The sequence below is a fragment of the Oncorhynchus gorbuscha genome, linkage group LG07 (assembly GCF_021184085.1).
Source record: "Oncorhynchus gorbuscha isolate QuinsamMale2020 ecotype Even-year linkage group LG07, OgorEven_v1.0, whole genome shotgun sequence".
NCBI lineage: Eukaryota > Metazoa > Chordata > Actinopteri > Salmoniformes > Salmonidae > Oncorhynchus > Oncorhynchus gorbuscha.
The window spans coordinates 84,086,753-84,101,006 of NC_060179.1; the positions used below are offsets into that span (position 1 = coordinate 84,086,753).

At 45.1% G+C, this 14,254-nt stretch overlaps 1 protein-coding gene across 2 annotated transcripts in view; it reads left to right on the forward strand.

Annotated features, from left to right (window-relative positions):
• The first annotated feature begins 879 nt into the window (after window positions 1-879).
• The window catches only part of LOC124040439 (poly(ADP-ribose) glycohydrolase-like), a 107,467-nt gene continuing 94,092 nt past the window's right edge, over window positions 880-14,254 (forward strand). Inside the window, exons 1-6 of one of the 2 annotated variants that reach the window (XM_046357643.1) lie at window positions 880-949; window positions 1,255-1,341; window positions 1,507-1,613; window positions 1,820-2,957; window positions 7,264-7,441; window positions 9,819-9,941. In XM_046357643.1, coding sequence (XP_046213599.1) covers window positions 1,508-1,613; window positions 1,820-2,957; window positions 7,264-7,441; window positions 9,819-9,941 — 1,545 coding nt within the window. In that variant the 5' untranslated portion in view covers window positions 880-949; window positions 1,255-1,341; window position 1,507. Of the gene's footprint in view, window positions 1,342-1,506; window positions 1,614-1,819; window positions 2,958-7,263; window positions 7,442-9,818; window positions 9,942-14,254 lie in introns of both variants that reach the window. The other variant, XM_046357642.1, reaches the window with a different exon arrangement.

The following is a 14,254-nucleotide window of genomic DNA, read 5'->3' on the forward strand; positions in this document are numbered from 1 at the left end:
TTGTGGGCGGAGCAGTTTCCGTACCAGGTAGTGATACAGCCCGACAGGATGCTCTCAATTGTGCATCTGTAAAAGTTTGTGAGGGTTTTAGGTGACAAGACACATTTCTTCAGATGCGGAACGCCAACATAGGAAAATGTGGTGGATTGAGATGCAGCCCGTATCAGATATCTCTAGCTTAAACTGACAGATTTTGATGCCGATTTTTTTCATTATGTTACTTAGATTGGCGCACGGGTGAAATTATGTTACTTAGATTGGCCTCATGGTGAAATCCCTTAGCGGTTTCCTTCCTCTGCTGCAACTGAGTTAGGAAGAACGCCTGTATCTTTGTAGTGACTGGGTGTATTGATACACCATCCAACGTGTAATTAATAACTTCACCATGCTCAAAGGGATATTCAATGTCTACCAATAGGTGCCCTTCTTTACGAGCCATTTTTTTTTAAACATGATCTTTGTGGTTGAATCTGTGTTTGAAATTCACTGCTCAACTGAGGGACCTTACAGATTAGTACAGAGATTAGTTAGTCAATCATAAATAAAATATTTAAAAATATATATTATTTCGTTAAAAAAAAATTGCACACAGAGTCCATGCAATTTATTATTATACTTTGTTAATTAAGCGCATTTTTACTCCTGAACGTATTTAGGCTGTCCATAACTAAGGGTTTGAATACTTATTTACACAAGTAATTTCAGTTTTTTTTACATTTATTTTTTACTCATTTAAAAAAAAAATCCATATTAAATGCAGGTTGTAACCCAAGATAATGCCGAAAAAGTCAAGGAGTACTGAAGGCACTGTATTATGAATAAGTACCGGTGTTTTTTTTACACTCTTCTAATATAACGTGGGGGACATTTTGAAACGGTAAAAAAAAAAATGATGTGACCCGGAAGTGATTTTGTTTTGTTGCTGAGACGATGACGTGTCTGTTTTGTGGTACGTTACAGTCGAACCCGTATTTATGTAATATCTTTGGTTTAAGGGTTAACCTAACCTCACATCAGCTGTAAAAAACAACAACAACAACAACAATGTTGTTGTAGTACTAATTGTACCAAGTAAAAACGCTACGCTCATGACAACAACGTAAAACTGTGAAGCTAATTGTGTCTAGCTAACCTTTACGAATTAGCTAGACCTTGGTCACTGCTGGCTGTACATGCCAAAATGTATTTTGTGTTGTTAAACTAGCTATAGATCCACTGTCGTATGTTTGCAAGCCGTATGATATTTTTCACTAGCCTGCTGAGGAGAGGACTCTGTGTGAAACCATTCTGGGACCATCGTTACCAAAACACTTCGGTGGTATTACTGAATGAGGTTGTATTGTGAGTATGCATAAAGATTCACTTTATTTTGTATGAACTATAGACAATCAAATGCTTGTGGCGTGTGAAATGGTTAGCTAACGTTAGCTAGATGGTTTATCAACACACGTCCCATCTATTCTCGGGGTGCTAACGTTATTATGGTGCTCTTTCTCTGTCTTGAAGCATGACTGCACTGTCAGACTTGGAGCCTGCTAAAAAGAGACAGCGGGTTGAATTTGGCCTCCAAGCACCTGTCGGCTCAAGGAGCCCTCTTTCATTGGCATTTAAAGGTAACACTCCCTGAGCAGGGAATATTAAATGATCCTCTGTGTAAATCTGATTGTGGATTTTTTCTCCAGTTAAATTTGTTTTGAGTTGTTTGATTTTCTGATGTGTTTTTGCGGTAGGCCTATAGGCTACACTATGACTTACCAGGCAAGTTAATTATGATCCAAGTTGATTCTCATTATGTTGTCTTTTGTGTCCTCTCCATTAGCAAGTTCCAAAGAGGCAAGTCTACACGCAATGGAGGGGCAGGAGCATAGTGCCAAAGCAACATCTCTTAGTCAGAAAAACAATCCCAAGTCCCAACAGAATAACCCTGATAAGTGGCTGTTGGAACTTCCCCAAAGCACCACAAGCCCAGCTTCTGACATGTGTGAAGCTGCTGAACAACAACTGGAGGATGTAGAGATGGTGAGTCCAGAAAGCTCCGAGTCTGGCTGCAGTCACCACATCCAGTTTATGGAGACCGAGACTGAGGCCCAGACCCACAGTTCAGACTCTGAGGAACCTGTTGTCTCTAGTATTATAGACCTGGAGGATGAAGAGACAGCGCCCTTAACACCATCTGACAGCTTAAAGGATCACAAACTAGTCTTGCAAATCACCACAGATCACAGGCCTGTCTCGCAAGTCTCCACAGATCACAGGCCTGTTTCGGAAGTCTCCACGGATCACAGGCCTGTTTCGGAAGTCTCCACGGATCACAGGCCGGTCTCGGAAGTCTCCACGGATCACAGGCCGGTCTCGGAAGTCTCCACGGATCACAGGCCGGTCTCGGAAGTCTCCACGGATCACAGGCCGGTCTCGGAAGTGCCCACGGATCACAGGCCGGTCTCGGAAGTGCCCACGGATCACAAGCCAGTCTCGGAAGTGCCCACGGATCACAAGCCGGTCTCGGAAGTGCCCACGGATCACAAGCCGGTCTCGGAAGTGCCCACGGATCACAAGCCGGTCTCTGAAGTGCCCACGGATCACAAGCCGGTCTCTGAAGTGCCCACGGATCACAAGCCGGTCTCGGAAGTGCCCACGGATCACAAGCCGGTCTCGGAAGTGCCCACGGATCACAAGCCGGTCTCGGAAGTGCCCACGGATCACAAGCCGGTCTCGGAAGTGCCCACGGATCACAAGCCGGTCTCGGAAGTGCCCACGGATCACAAGCCGGTCTCGGAAGTGCCCAAGGATCACAAGCCGGTCTCGGAAGTGCCCACAGATCCTAAAGGGAACAGTGGTGAGCAAATGGAGGAGACCGTGAGCCAGATCAACAGGGATCTGGACAAGCAGCAGGACACAGAAAGATCCTCCTCCAAGGGCCAAGGAAAAATAACAGACTTCTTCGCCCCATCCACAAGGTACAGTATTGAATACCTGGTGCTGTGGAAGTAACCCATTTAAATACAGAATTCTGGGTTCACGCGCTTTACATTCAAATATGCAAGAGAGCAGAATTACGTCACGTCTTAGATTCACGGACATATGACTTTGTACTGTCTCAAGATTATATAGTCTAAGCATCCTCAATTACATGTTGGGTATAGGCTTCATTACAAATGTTGGTTGATAGGACAGTGGGGGTACCAGCAGGTGAGGACAGTGGGGGTACCAGCAGGTGAGGACAGTGGGGGTACCAGCAGGTGAGGACAGTGGGGGTCCCAGGAGGTGAGGACAGTGGGGGTCCCAGGAGGTGAGGACAGTGGGGGTCCCAGGAGGTGAGGACAGTGGGGGTACCAGCAGGTGAGGACAGTGGGGGTACCAGCAGGTGAGGACAGTGGGGGTACCAGCAGGTGAGGACAGTGGGGGTACCAGCAGGTGAGGACAGTGGGGGTACCAGGAGGTGAGGACAGTGGGGGTCCCAGGAGGTGAGGACAGTGGGGGTCCCAGGAGGTGAGGACAGTGGGGGTCCCAGCAGGTGAGGACAGTGGGGGTACCAGCAGGTGAGGACAGTGGGGGGTACCAACAGGTGAGGACAGTGGGGGTACCAACAGGTGAGGACAGTGGGGGTACCAACAGGTGAGGACAGTGGGGGTACCAACAGGTGAGGACAGTGGGGGTACCAACAGGTGAGGACAGTGGGGGTACCAACAGGTGAGGACAGTGGGGGTCCCAGGAGGTGAGGACAGTGGGGGTCCCAGGAGGTGAGGACAGTGGGGGTCCCAGGAGGTGAGGACAGTGGGGGTCCCAGGAGGTGAGGACAGTGGGGGTCCCAGGAGGTGAGGACAGTGGGGGTCCCAGGAGGTGAGGACAGTGGGGGTCCCAGGAGGTGAGGACAGTGGGGGTCCCAGGAGGTGAGGACAGTTTTTGAGAGCTGAGAATTATTTGTCCTTTGTCGTTCCACCTCAAAAAGTACAGGAGGATTTTAACACCCACCGTCTCAGATTGTTCTGGAATCATTTGTTGTTAGAAACAGATCAGACTAGCATTCCTGTAACACTCATTTGTAGAAAATACAAGTACATACACACAACATGTCAGTACATACACACAACATGTCAGTACATACACACAACATGTCAGTACATACACACTACATGTCAGTACATACACACTACATGTCAGTACATACACACTACATGTCAGTACATACACACTACATGTCAGTACACACACACACATGTCAGTACACACACACACATGTCAGTACATACACACACATGTCAGTACATGTCAGTACATACACACATGTCAGTACATACACACAACATGTCAGTACATACACACAACATGTCAGTACATACACACAACATGTCAGTACATACACACGACATGTCAGTACATACACACGACATGTCAGTACATACACACGACATGTCAGTACATACACACTACATGTCAGTACATACACACGACATGTCAGTACATACACACGACATGTCAGTACATACACACTACATGTCAGTACATACACACTACATGTCAGTACATACACACTACATGTCAGTACATACACACAACATGTCAGTACATACACACACATGTCAGTACATGTCAGTACATACACACTACATGTCAGTACATACACACGACATGTCAGTACATACACACGACATGTCAGTACATACACACGACATGTCAGTACATACACACGACATGTCAGTACATACACACGACATGTCAGTACATACACACGACATGTCAGTACATACACACGACATGTCAGTACATACACACGACATGTCAGTACATACACACGACATGTCAGTACATACACACGACATGTCAGTACATACACACGACATGTCAGTACATACACACGACATGTCAGTACATACACACGACATGTCAGTACATACACACGACATGTCAGTACATACACACGACATGTCAGTACATACACACGACATGTCAGTACATACACACGACATGTCAGTACATACACACGACATGTCAGTACATACACACGACATGTCAGTACATACACACGACATGTCAGTACATACACACGACATGTCAGTACATACACACGACAACATTTGTATTTATATGATTCATTTGCATTTATAATCACTGACCTAGACAACCAGGTGAGGGGAGTTCCTACCTAATCACTGACCTAGACAACCAGGTGAGGGGAGTTCCTACCTAATCACTGACCTAGACAACCAGGTGAGGGGAGTTCCTACCTAATCACTGACCTAGACAACCAGGTGAGGGGAGATCCTACCTAATCACTGACCTAGACAACCAGGTGAGGGGAGTTCCTACCTAATCACTGACCTACACAACCAGGTGAGGGGAGTTCCTACCTAATCACTGACCTAGACAACCAGGTGAGGGGAGTTCCTACCTAATCACTGACCTAGACAACCAGGTGAGGGGAGTTCCTACCTAATCACTGACCTAGACAACCAGGTGAGGGGAATTCCTACCTAATCACTGACCTACACAACCAGGTGAGGGGAGTTCCTACCTAATCACTGACCTACACAACCAGGTGAGGGGAGTTCCTACCTAATCACTGACCTAGATAACCAGGTGAGGGGAGTTCCTTACTAATCACTGACCTAGACAACCAGGTGAGGGTAGTTCTCTAACAAACTAATCACTGACCTAGACAACCAGGTGAGGGGAGTTCCTTACTAATCACTGACCTAGACAACCAGGTGAGGGTAGTTCTCTAACAAACTAATCACTGACCTAGACAACCAGGTGAGGGGAGTTCCTTACTAATCACTGACCTAGACAACCAGGTGATGGGAGTTCCTACCTAATCACTGACCTAGACAACCAGGTGAGGGGAGTTCCTTACTAATCACTGACCTAGACAACCAGGTGAGGGGAGTTCCTTACTAATCACTGACCTAGACAACCAGGTGAGGGGAGTTCCAAAGTAACTCATCACTGACCTAGACAACCAGGTGAGGGGAGTTCCTACCTAATCACTGACCTAGACAACCAGGTGAGGGGAGTTCCAAACTAACTCATCACTGACCTAGACAACCAGGTGAGGGGAGTTCCCTAACTAATCACTGACCTAGACAACCAGGTGAGGGGAGTTCCCTTACTAATCACTGACCTAGACAACCAGGTGAGGGGAGTTCCTACCTAATCACTGACCTAGACAACCAGGTGAGGGGACTTCCAAACTAACTCATCACTGACCTTGACAACCAGGTGAGGGGAGTTTCTAACTAATGACTGACCTAGACAACCAGGTACAAGTGAACAGTAAAAACCAGCAGTCACTAGACCAGGGTTCGCCAACTAGCGGCCTGCGAGGTGAATCTGGTCTGCGAATAGTTTATAGGTGGTATATTTACATTCAATACATATAATACCTAACATCCGATTTGGACCAAATGTTTTTCTAACAAGGAGCAAGACATGAGGAATCCACGCAAATATATACTTCACTTCAGACTTAAAAAAAAAAAAAAGAAAGTTAGGCCTATGTGTAAGTAATTAATTAGGTTACTCCTGTTATGGTTGTAAACAAAGATCTGTAAGGATATGAGTCGACTTGGCGTCCGCCTCAGTATGCTCGTTTCTCTTGGTTGACCTTTTTAACATTTTTGAACGAGTATTTTTCAACCATAAAGTTGTTTCAGGGGAAGCTGTGAAGCGTCTTTATGTGTTTTTTCACTATTAGGCTACTGACCAATAGAACACCTGGCCGAATTTGAATGTTATTTATACTATTTTAATTTGTGGATAGGTTTTATCGTGACAGTTATTTGTGTTCTTGTTTTGGCTGTTGTGACTCACCAAGTGGTGGAGAAAATATGGCAACAGAAGAATCAATGACTTCTTGTCTGTGCAGAGATCAAGTCAATGTCTTCCTGTCTGTGCAGAGATCAAGTCAATGTCTTCCTGTCTGTGCAGAGATCAAGTCAATGTCTTCCTGTCTGTGCAGAGATCAAGTCAATGTCTTCCTGTCTGTGCAGAGATCAAGTCAATGTCTTCCTGTCTGTGCAGAGATCAAGTCTGTCTTCCTGTCAGTACAGAGATCAAGTCTATGTCTTCCTGTCAGTACAGAGATCAAGTCTATGTCAAAAGGCAGTCTATTGTGATGTAGGCAGTAGTTTTTAGCTAGATTGTTCTGATGTCTTAAGGTGTTTATTATAAACTGTGTTGCTCCTGCATCCTGTTGTTGATCTATTGCATTTTTCTTTCTTCTTCAGTGTTGTGTTAAAGTTGTTTCTCCTTTTTACAACGTGACAGTGCCCAAGCTCCTTCGGATAAACAACGCAGAGCCCGAGAGGACGGCCCTCCACCGTCGCCACCATACGATTCCAAGTGGCTGGGAAGCCCCATCAGTGATCTGAGGAGAATGCCACAGTGTGGTCAACCACTCCCACCACTGAAGAATATTTCTGACCATCACACTGTCATGATCAGGGTGAGAGAGAGGGAGCAGCTCCTAGGAAAACTAACTGAATCCTTTAGTCCAAACCAGTGGGGTCAAACCCCTTTAGTCCAAACCAGTGGGGTCAAACCCCTTTAGTCCAAACCAGTGGGGTCAAACCCCTTTAGTCCAAACCAGTGGGGTCAAACCCCTTTAGTCCAAACCAGTGGGGTCAAAACCCTTTAGTCCAAACCAGTGGGGTCAAACCCCTTTAGTCCAAACCAGTGGGGTCAAACCCCTTTAGTCCAAACCAGTGGGGTCAAACCCCTTTAGTCCAAACCAGTGGGGTCAAACCCCTTTAGTCCAAACCAGTGGGTTCAAACCCCTTTAGTCCAAACCAGTGGGGTCAAACCCCTTTAGTCCAAACCAGTGGGGTCAAACCCCTTTAGTCCAAACCAGTGGGGTCAAACCCCTTTAGTCCAAACCAGTGGGGTCAACCCCTTTAGTCCAAACCAGTGGGGTCAAACACCTTTAGTCCAAACCAGTGGAGTCAAACACCTTTAGTCCAAACCAGTGGGGTCAAACCCCTTTAGTCCAAACCAGTGGGGTCAAACCCCTTTAGTCCAAACCAGTGGGGTCAAACCCCTTTAGTCCAAACCAGTGGGGTCAAACCCCTTTAGTCCAAACCAGTGGGGTCAAACCCCTTTAGTCCAAACCAGTGGGGTCAAACCCCTTTAGTCTAAACCAGTGGTGTCTAACCCCATGGTGGGCTGAGCATCTGGTGGTTTTGTTATTTCCTTTGAATTTGTTCCTTACTAATCACTGACCTAGACAACCAGGTGAGGGGAGTTCCCTAACAAACTAATCACTGACCTAGACAACCAGGTGAGGGGAGTTCCCTAACAAACTAATCACTGACCTAGACAACCAGGTGAGGGGAGTTCCCTAACAAACTAATCACTGACCTAGACAACCAGGTGAGGGGAGTTCCCTAACAAACTAATCACTGACCTAGACAACCAGGTGAGGGGAGTTCCTACCTAATCACTGACCTTGACAACCAGGTGAGGGTGGTTCCTAACTCATCACTGACCTAGACAACCAGGTACAAGTGAACAGTAAGACCAGGCCCCCCCCATGCATAATATGTGGTCTTATAAACGAGGTTTGAAATTATTGTTTTGGTCAAATATTATATCTGTTTGGGTTTCTTGTGGTCAATGTGCAGTCTACAAATGATTTATAATTATTTCCGGCCATCTGCTAAAGACAATAATTGGCCCGCAGCTGAATCTAGTTGATCACTGTACTAGACCCTCCATAGAATGGTCTGAGCCTTGATTTGTGCTACTCCATAACAGGTATTAATATTTGTGTTGGATGTATTTTTATTTATTTAACTAGGATAAGTCCGTTAAGAACAAATACTTATTTACCCTGACGGCCTACAGGGGAACAGTGGGTTAAACTGCCTTGTTCAGGGGAACAGTGGGTTAAACTGCCTTGTTCAGGGGAACAGTGGGTTAAACAGCCTTGTTCAGGGGAACAGTGGGTTAAACTGCCTTGTTCAGGGGAACAGTGGGTTAAACTGCCTTGTTCAGGGGAACAGTGGGTTAAACTGCCTTGTTCAGGGGAACAGTGGGTTAAACTGCCTTGTTCAGGGGAACAGTGGGTTAAACTGCCTTGTTCAGGGGAACAGTGGGTTAAACTGCCTTGTTCAGGGGAACAGTGGGTTAAACTGCCTTGTTCAGGGAACAGTGGGTTAAACTGCCTTGTTCAGGGAACAGTGGGTTAAACTGCCTTGTTCAGGGGAACAGTGGGTTAAACTGCCTTGTTCAGGGGAACAGTGGGTTAAACTGCCTTGTTCAGGGGAACAGTGGGTTAAACTGCCTTGTTCAGGGAACAGTGGGTTAAACTGCCTTGTTCAGGGGAACAGTGGGTTAAACTGCCTTGTTCAGGGGAACAGTGGGTTGAACTGCCTTGTTCAGGGGAACAGTGGGTTAAACTGCCTTGTTCAGGGGAACAGTGGGTTAAACTGCCTTGTTCAGGGGAACAGTGGGTTAAACTGCCTTGTTCAGGGGAACAGTGGGTTAAACTGCCTTGTTCAGGGGAACAGTGGGTTAAACTGCCTTGTTCAGGGGAACTGTGGGTTGAACTGCCTTGTTCAGGGGAACAGTGGGTTAAACTGCCTTGTTCAGGGGAACTGTGGGTTGAACTGCCTTGTTCAGGGGAACAGTGGGTTGAACTGCCTTGTTCAGGGGAACAGTGGGTTGAACTGCCTTGTTCAGGGGCAGAATGACAGATTTTTTTTGGTGTTTAACTTTGTCAGCTCGGGGACTTGATCAAGCAACCTTTACGGTTACTGGCCCAATACTCTAACCACTGGTGATGCCTTTCATGTTCTCATCATGCTGTATTTTCTCTTCAACAGACAGACCTCCTTCAAACAGGCAAAGTTCCTGTTCCCTATCCCAACAAGTTCAGAGACACCTGGGACGAGGTCCATGTGAAAATGCCCTGTTCAAAGAGCAGCCTATTCCCTGTAGGAAATCAGGTACTGCTTCTACCGTAGTTACACTTCATGTTTGAAATTGGACTCGCTAACTACAAGTGTTGTTTATAACGTACAAGTGATCTTCCGAGCTACATCTCTCACCATTAGGGAAAGAGATGATCTCCAGTGTTAGGAAGGTGTTCCTAATGTTTGGTAAAGTGCCGTCAGAAAGTATTCATACCCCTTGACTTATTACACATTTAGTTGTTACAGCCTGAATTCAAAATGGATTCAATAAATACAACCCCCCCCCCCCATAATGACAGTGACAGAAATCAGAAATATCTTATTTACATTACTCTTCACACCCCTAAGTCAGCGAAGTCTCTTTGCACACCTGGATTGTACAACGTTTGCACGTTTTATTATTTTCTAAATTATTCAAGCTCTGTCAAATTGCTTATTGTTAATTGCTAGACAAAAAAAAATTGTCAAGTCTTGCCATAGATTTTCAAGCCGATTTAGGTCAAAACTGTAACTCAGCCGCTCAGGAACATTCACTATTTTGTTGGTAAGGTGAATTAATCTCCTAGTGTCGGTGGAAAGTAGACAGAACCAGGTTTTCCTCTAAGATTTTGCCTGTGCTTAGCTCCATTCTGTTTCTTTTTTATCCTGAAAAACTCCCCAGTCCTTAATGATTACAAGCATACCCATAACATGATGCAGCCAACACTATGCTTAAAAATATGGGGAGTGGTACTCAGTAATGTGTTGTATTGGATTTGCCCCAAACATAACACAGTATTCAGGAAAAAAAGTTAAATGCTTTTGCCACATTTTTTGCAGTATTATTTTAGTGCCATATTAAAAAACAGGATGCATGTTTTAGAGAGAAAATATTCTGTACGGGCTTCCTTCTATTCACTCTGTTGATTAGGTTAGTATTGTGGAGTAACTACATTGTTGATCCATCCTCCGTTAAAGTCAGCATTGGCCTCATGGTGAAATCCCTGAACGGTTTCCTTCCTCTCCGGCAACTGAGTTTGGAAGGATGCCTTTATCTTTTTTTAGTGTAATTAATAACTTCACCATGCTCAAAGCCATGCTCAGTGTCTGCTTTTTATTTATTTTTAACCCATCTTCCCTTCTGTGCCAGGCACTGGAAAACCTCCCTGGTATTTGGTTGAATCTTTCTTTTGAAATTCACTGCTCAACTAAGGGACCTTACAGATAATTGTATGTGTGGGGTACAGAGATGAGGTAGTCATTCAAAAACTTGTGAAGCAAATGTATTATTTAGGCCATAACAAAGGGGTTGAATACTTATCATTTTGTATTAATTTGTAAAAATGGCAAAAACATTATTCCACTTTGACATTATGGGTTATTGTGTTTAGGCCAGCGACATGCCAGCGACATCTATATTTAATCTATTTTTAAATTCAGGCTGTAACGTAACAATATGTGGATGAAGTCAAGGGGTTTGAATACTTTCTGAAAGCTCTGTGTCACTCTAATTACACTCAACAAAAAGACATATATATATACGGAAGTATGTGGACACCCCTTCAAATTAGTGGATTCTGCTATTAAGGACACACCCGTTGCCGACAGGTATATAAAAATTGAGCACACAGCCATGCAATCTCCATAGACAAACATTGCCAGTTGAATGGTCTTACTGAAGAGCTCAGTGACTTTCAACACCTTTCCAACAAGTCAGTTTGTCAAATTTCTGCCCTGCTAGAGCTGACCCCCGGTTAACTGTAAGTGCTGTTATTGTGAAGTTGAAATGTCTAGGAGCAACAACGGCACAGCCGCGAAGTGGTAGGCCACACCAGCTCACAGAACGGGACCACTGAAGTGCATAGCGCTTAAAAATCATCTGTCCTCGGTTGCAACACTCCTTAATGAGTTCCAAACTGCCTCTGGAAGCAACGTCCGACACAGGACCTGTTTGTCGGGAGCTTCGTGAAATGGGTTTCCATGGCCGACCAGCTGCACACAAGCCTAAGATCACCATGCTCAATGCCAAGCGTCGGCTGGGAATGGTGTAAAACTCGCCGCCATTGGACTCTGGAGCAGGGGAAATGTGTTTTCTGGGGTGATGAATCACACTTCACCATCTGACAAATCTGGGTTTGGCAGATGTGAGGAGAAGGCTACCTGCCCCAATGCATAGTGCCAACTGTAAAGTTTAGTGGAGGAGGAATCACGGCCCAGGGCTGTTTTCCATTGTTCGTGCTAGGCCCCTTAGTTCCAGTGAATGGAAATTTTAACACTGGGGCATACAAAAACATTCTAGACAATTCTGTGCTTCCATCTTTGTGGCAACAGTTTGGACAAAACCGGTAACTGTTTCAGCATGACAACGCCCTCCCGTGCACAAAGTGAGGTCCATACAGAAATGGTTTGTTGAGACCGGTGTGGAAGAACTTGACAGGCCTGTACAGAGCACTGACCTCAACATCATCGAACACCTGTGGGATGAATTGGAACTGCGAGCCAGGCCTAATCGCCCAACATCAGTGCCCGACCTCACTAATGCTCTTGTAACTGAATGGAAGCAAGTCCCTGCCTCAATGTTCCAACATCTAGTGGAAAGCCTTCCCAGAAGAGTGGAGGCTGTTATAGCAGCAATGTTCCAACATCTAGTGGAAAGCCTTCCCAGAAGAGTGGAGGCTGTTATAGCAGCAATGTTCCAACATCTAGTGGAAAGCCTTCCCAGAAGAGTGGAGGCTGTTATAGCAGCAATGTTCCAACATCTAGTGGAAAGCCTTCCCAGAAGAGTGGAGGCTGTTATAGCAGCAATGTTCCAACATCTAGTGGAAAACCTTCCCAGAAGAGTGGAGGCTGTTATAGCAGCAATGTTCCAACATATAGTGGAAAGCCTTCCCAGAAGAGTGGAGGCTGTTATAGCAGCAATGTTCCAACATCTAGTGGAAAGCCTTCCCAGAAGAGTGGAGGCTGTTATGGCAGAAAAGGATGGGGACCAACTGGGACATTTTCAGCTTCTAGGATTTTTTTTTACAGATCCTTGCGCCATGCATTTACATGCTGATACGTGAGTGGCGGCAGATCTCATGGTATTTCTGTACATTAAAATTGCCAAAAGATAAAATGCAACTGTGTTCGTTGTTCATAGCTTATGCCTGCCCATAGCATAACCCCACCACCACCATGGGGCACTCTGTTCACGACATTGACATCAGCAAACCGCTCGATCACACAAAGCCATACACTCTGTCTGCCATCTGCCCGGTACAGTTGACTCCGGGATTCATCCGTGAAGAGCACACTTCTACAGCGTGCCAGTGGCCATCAACAGTGAGCGTTTGTTCACTGAAGCCGAACTGCAGTCAGGGTGAAGACCCTGGTGAGGATGACGAGCAGATGAGCTTCCCTGAGACTGTTTCTGACAGTTTATGCAGAAATTCTTTGCTTGTGCAAACCCACACGCTTTCATCAGCTGTCTTGGGTGGCTGGTCTCAGACGATCCCTGCAGGTGAAGAAGCCGCATGTGGAGGTCCTGGGCTGCCGTGGTTACACTGTGGTCTGTGGTTGTGAGGCCTGTTGGACGTACTGCCAAATTCTCTAACTTTAATTAACATTAAATTCTCTGGCAACAACTCGGGTGGACATTCCTACAGTCAGCATGCCAATTGCACGCTCTATTAAAACTTCTGTGGCATTGTGTTGACAAAACTGCACATTTTAGTGGCCTTTTCTCGTCCCCAACACAAGGTGCACATGTGTAATGATCAGTTTAATTCAGCTTCTTGTGATAGAAATAAGCTTGATGTGGAACATTTCTCTGATTTTTATTTTATTTCAACTCATGAAACATGGGACCAACACTTTACATATTGCCCTTATATTTTTGGTTCAGTGTAATTCTAACAAATCAACATATATAATATATATATAATATACATATAATAATATAAATAAGTTATTGACTTTGTTATTTCCTTGTTCAAATGTTGTGTGTAGACAGTTGAAGTTGGATGTTTACATACACCATAGTCAAATACATTTAAACTCTGTGTTTCACAATTCCTGACATTTAATCCCAGTAAATACTTTTAGTCCTAGTAGAAATTCCCTGTCTTAGGTCAGTTAGGATCACCACTTTATTTTAAGAATGTGAATTGTCAGAATAATAGTAGAGTTATTTCTTTCAGCTTTTATTTCCCAGTGGGTCAGAAGTTTAGATGCACACAATTCGTATTGGGTAGCATTGCCTTTAAATTTTTTAACTTGGGTCTTGGGTCAAACATTTCTGGTAGCCTTCCACAAGCTTCCCACAATAAGTTGGGTGAATTTTGGCCCATTCCTCCTGACAGAGCTGGTGTAACTGAGTCAGGTTTGTA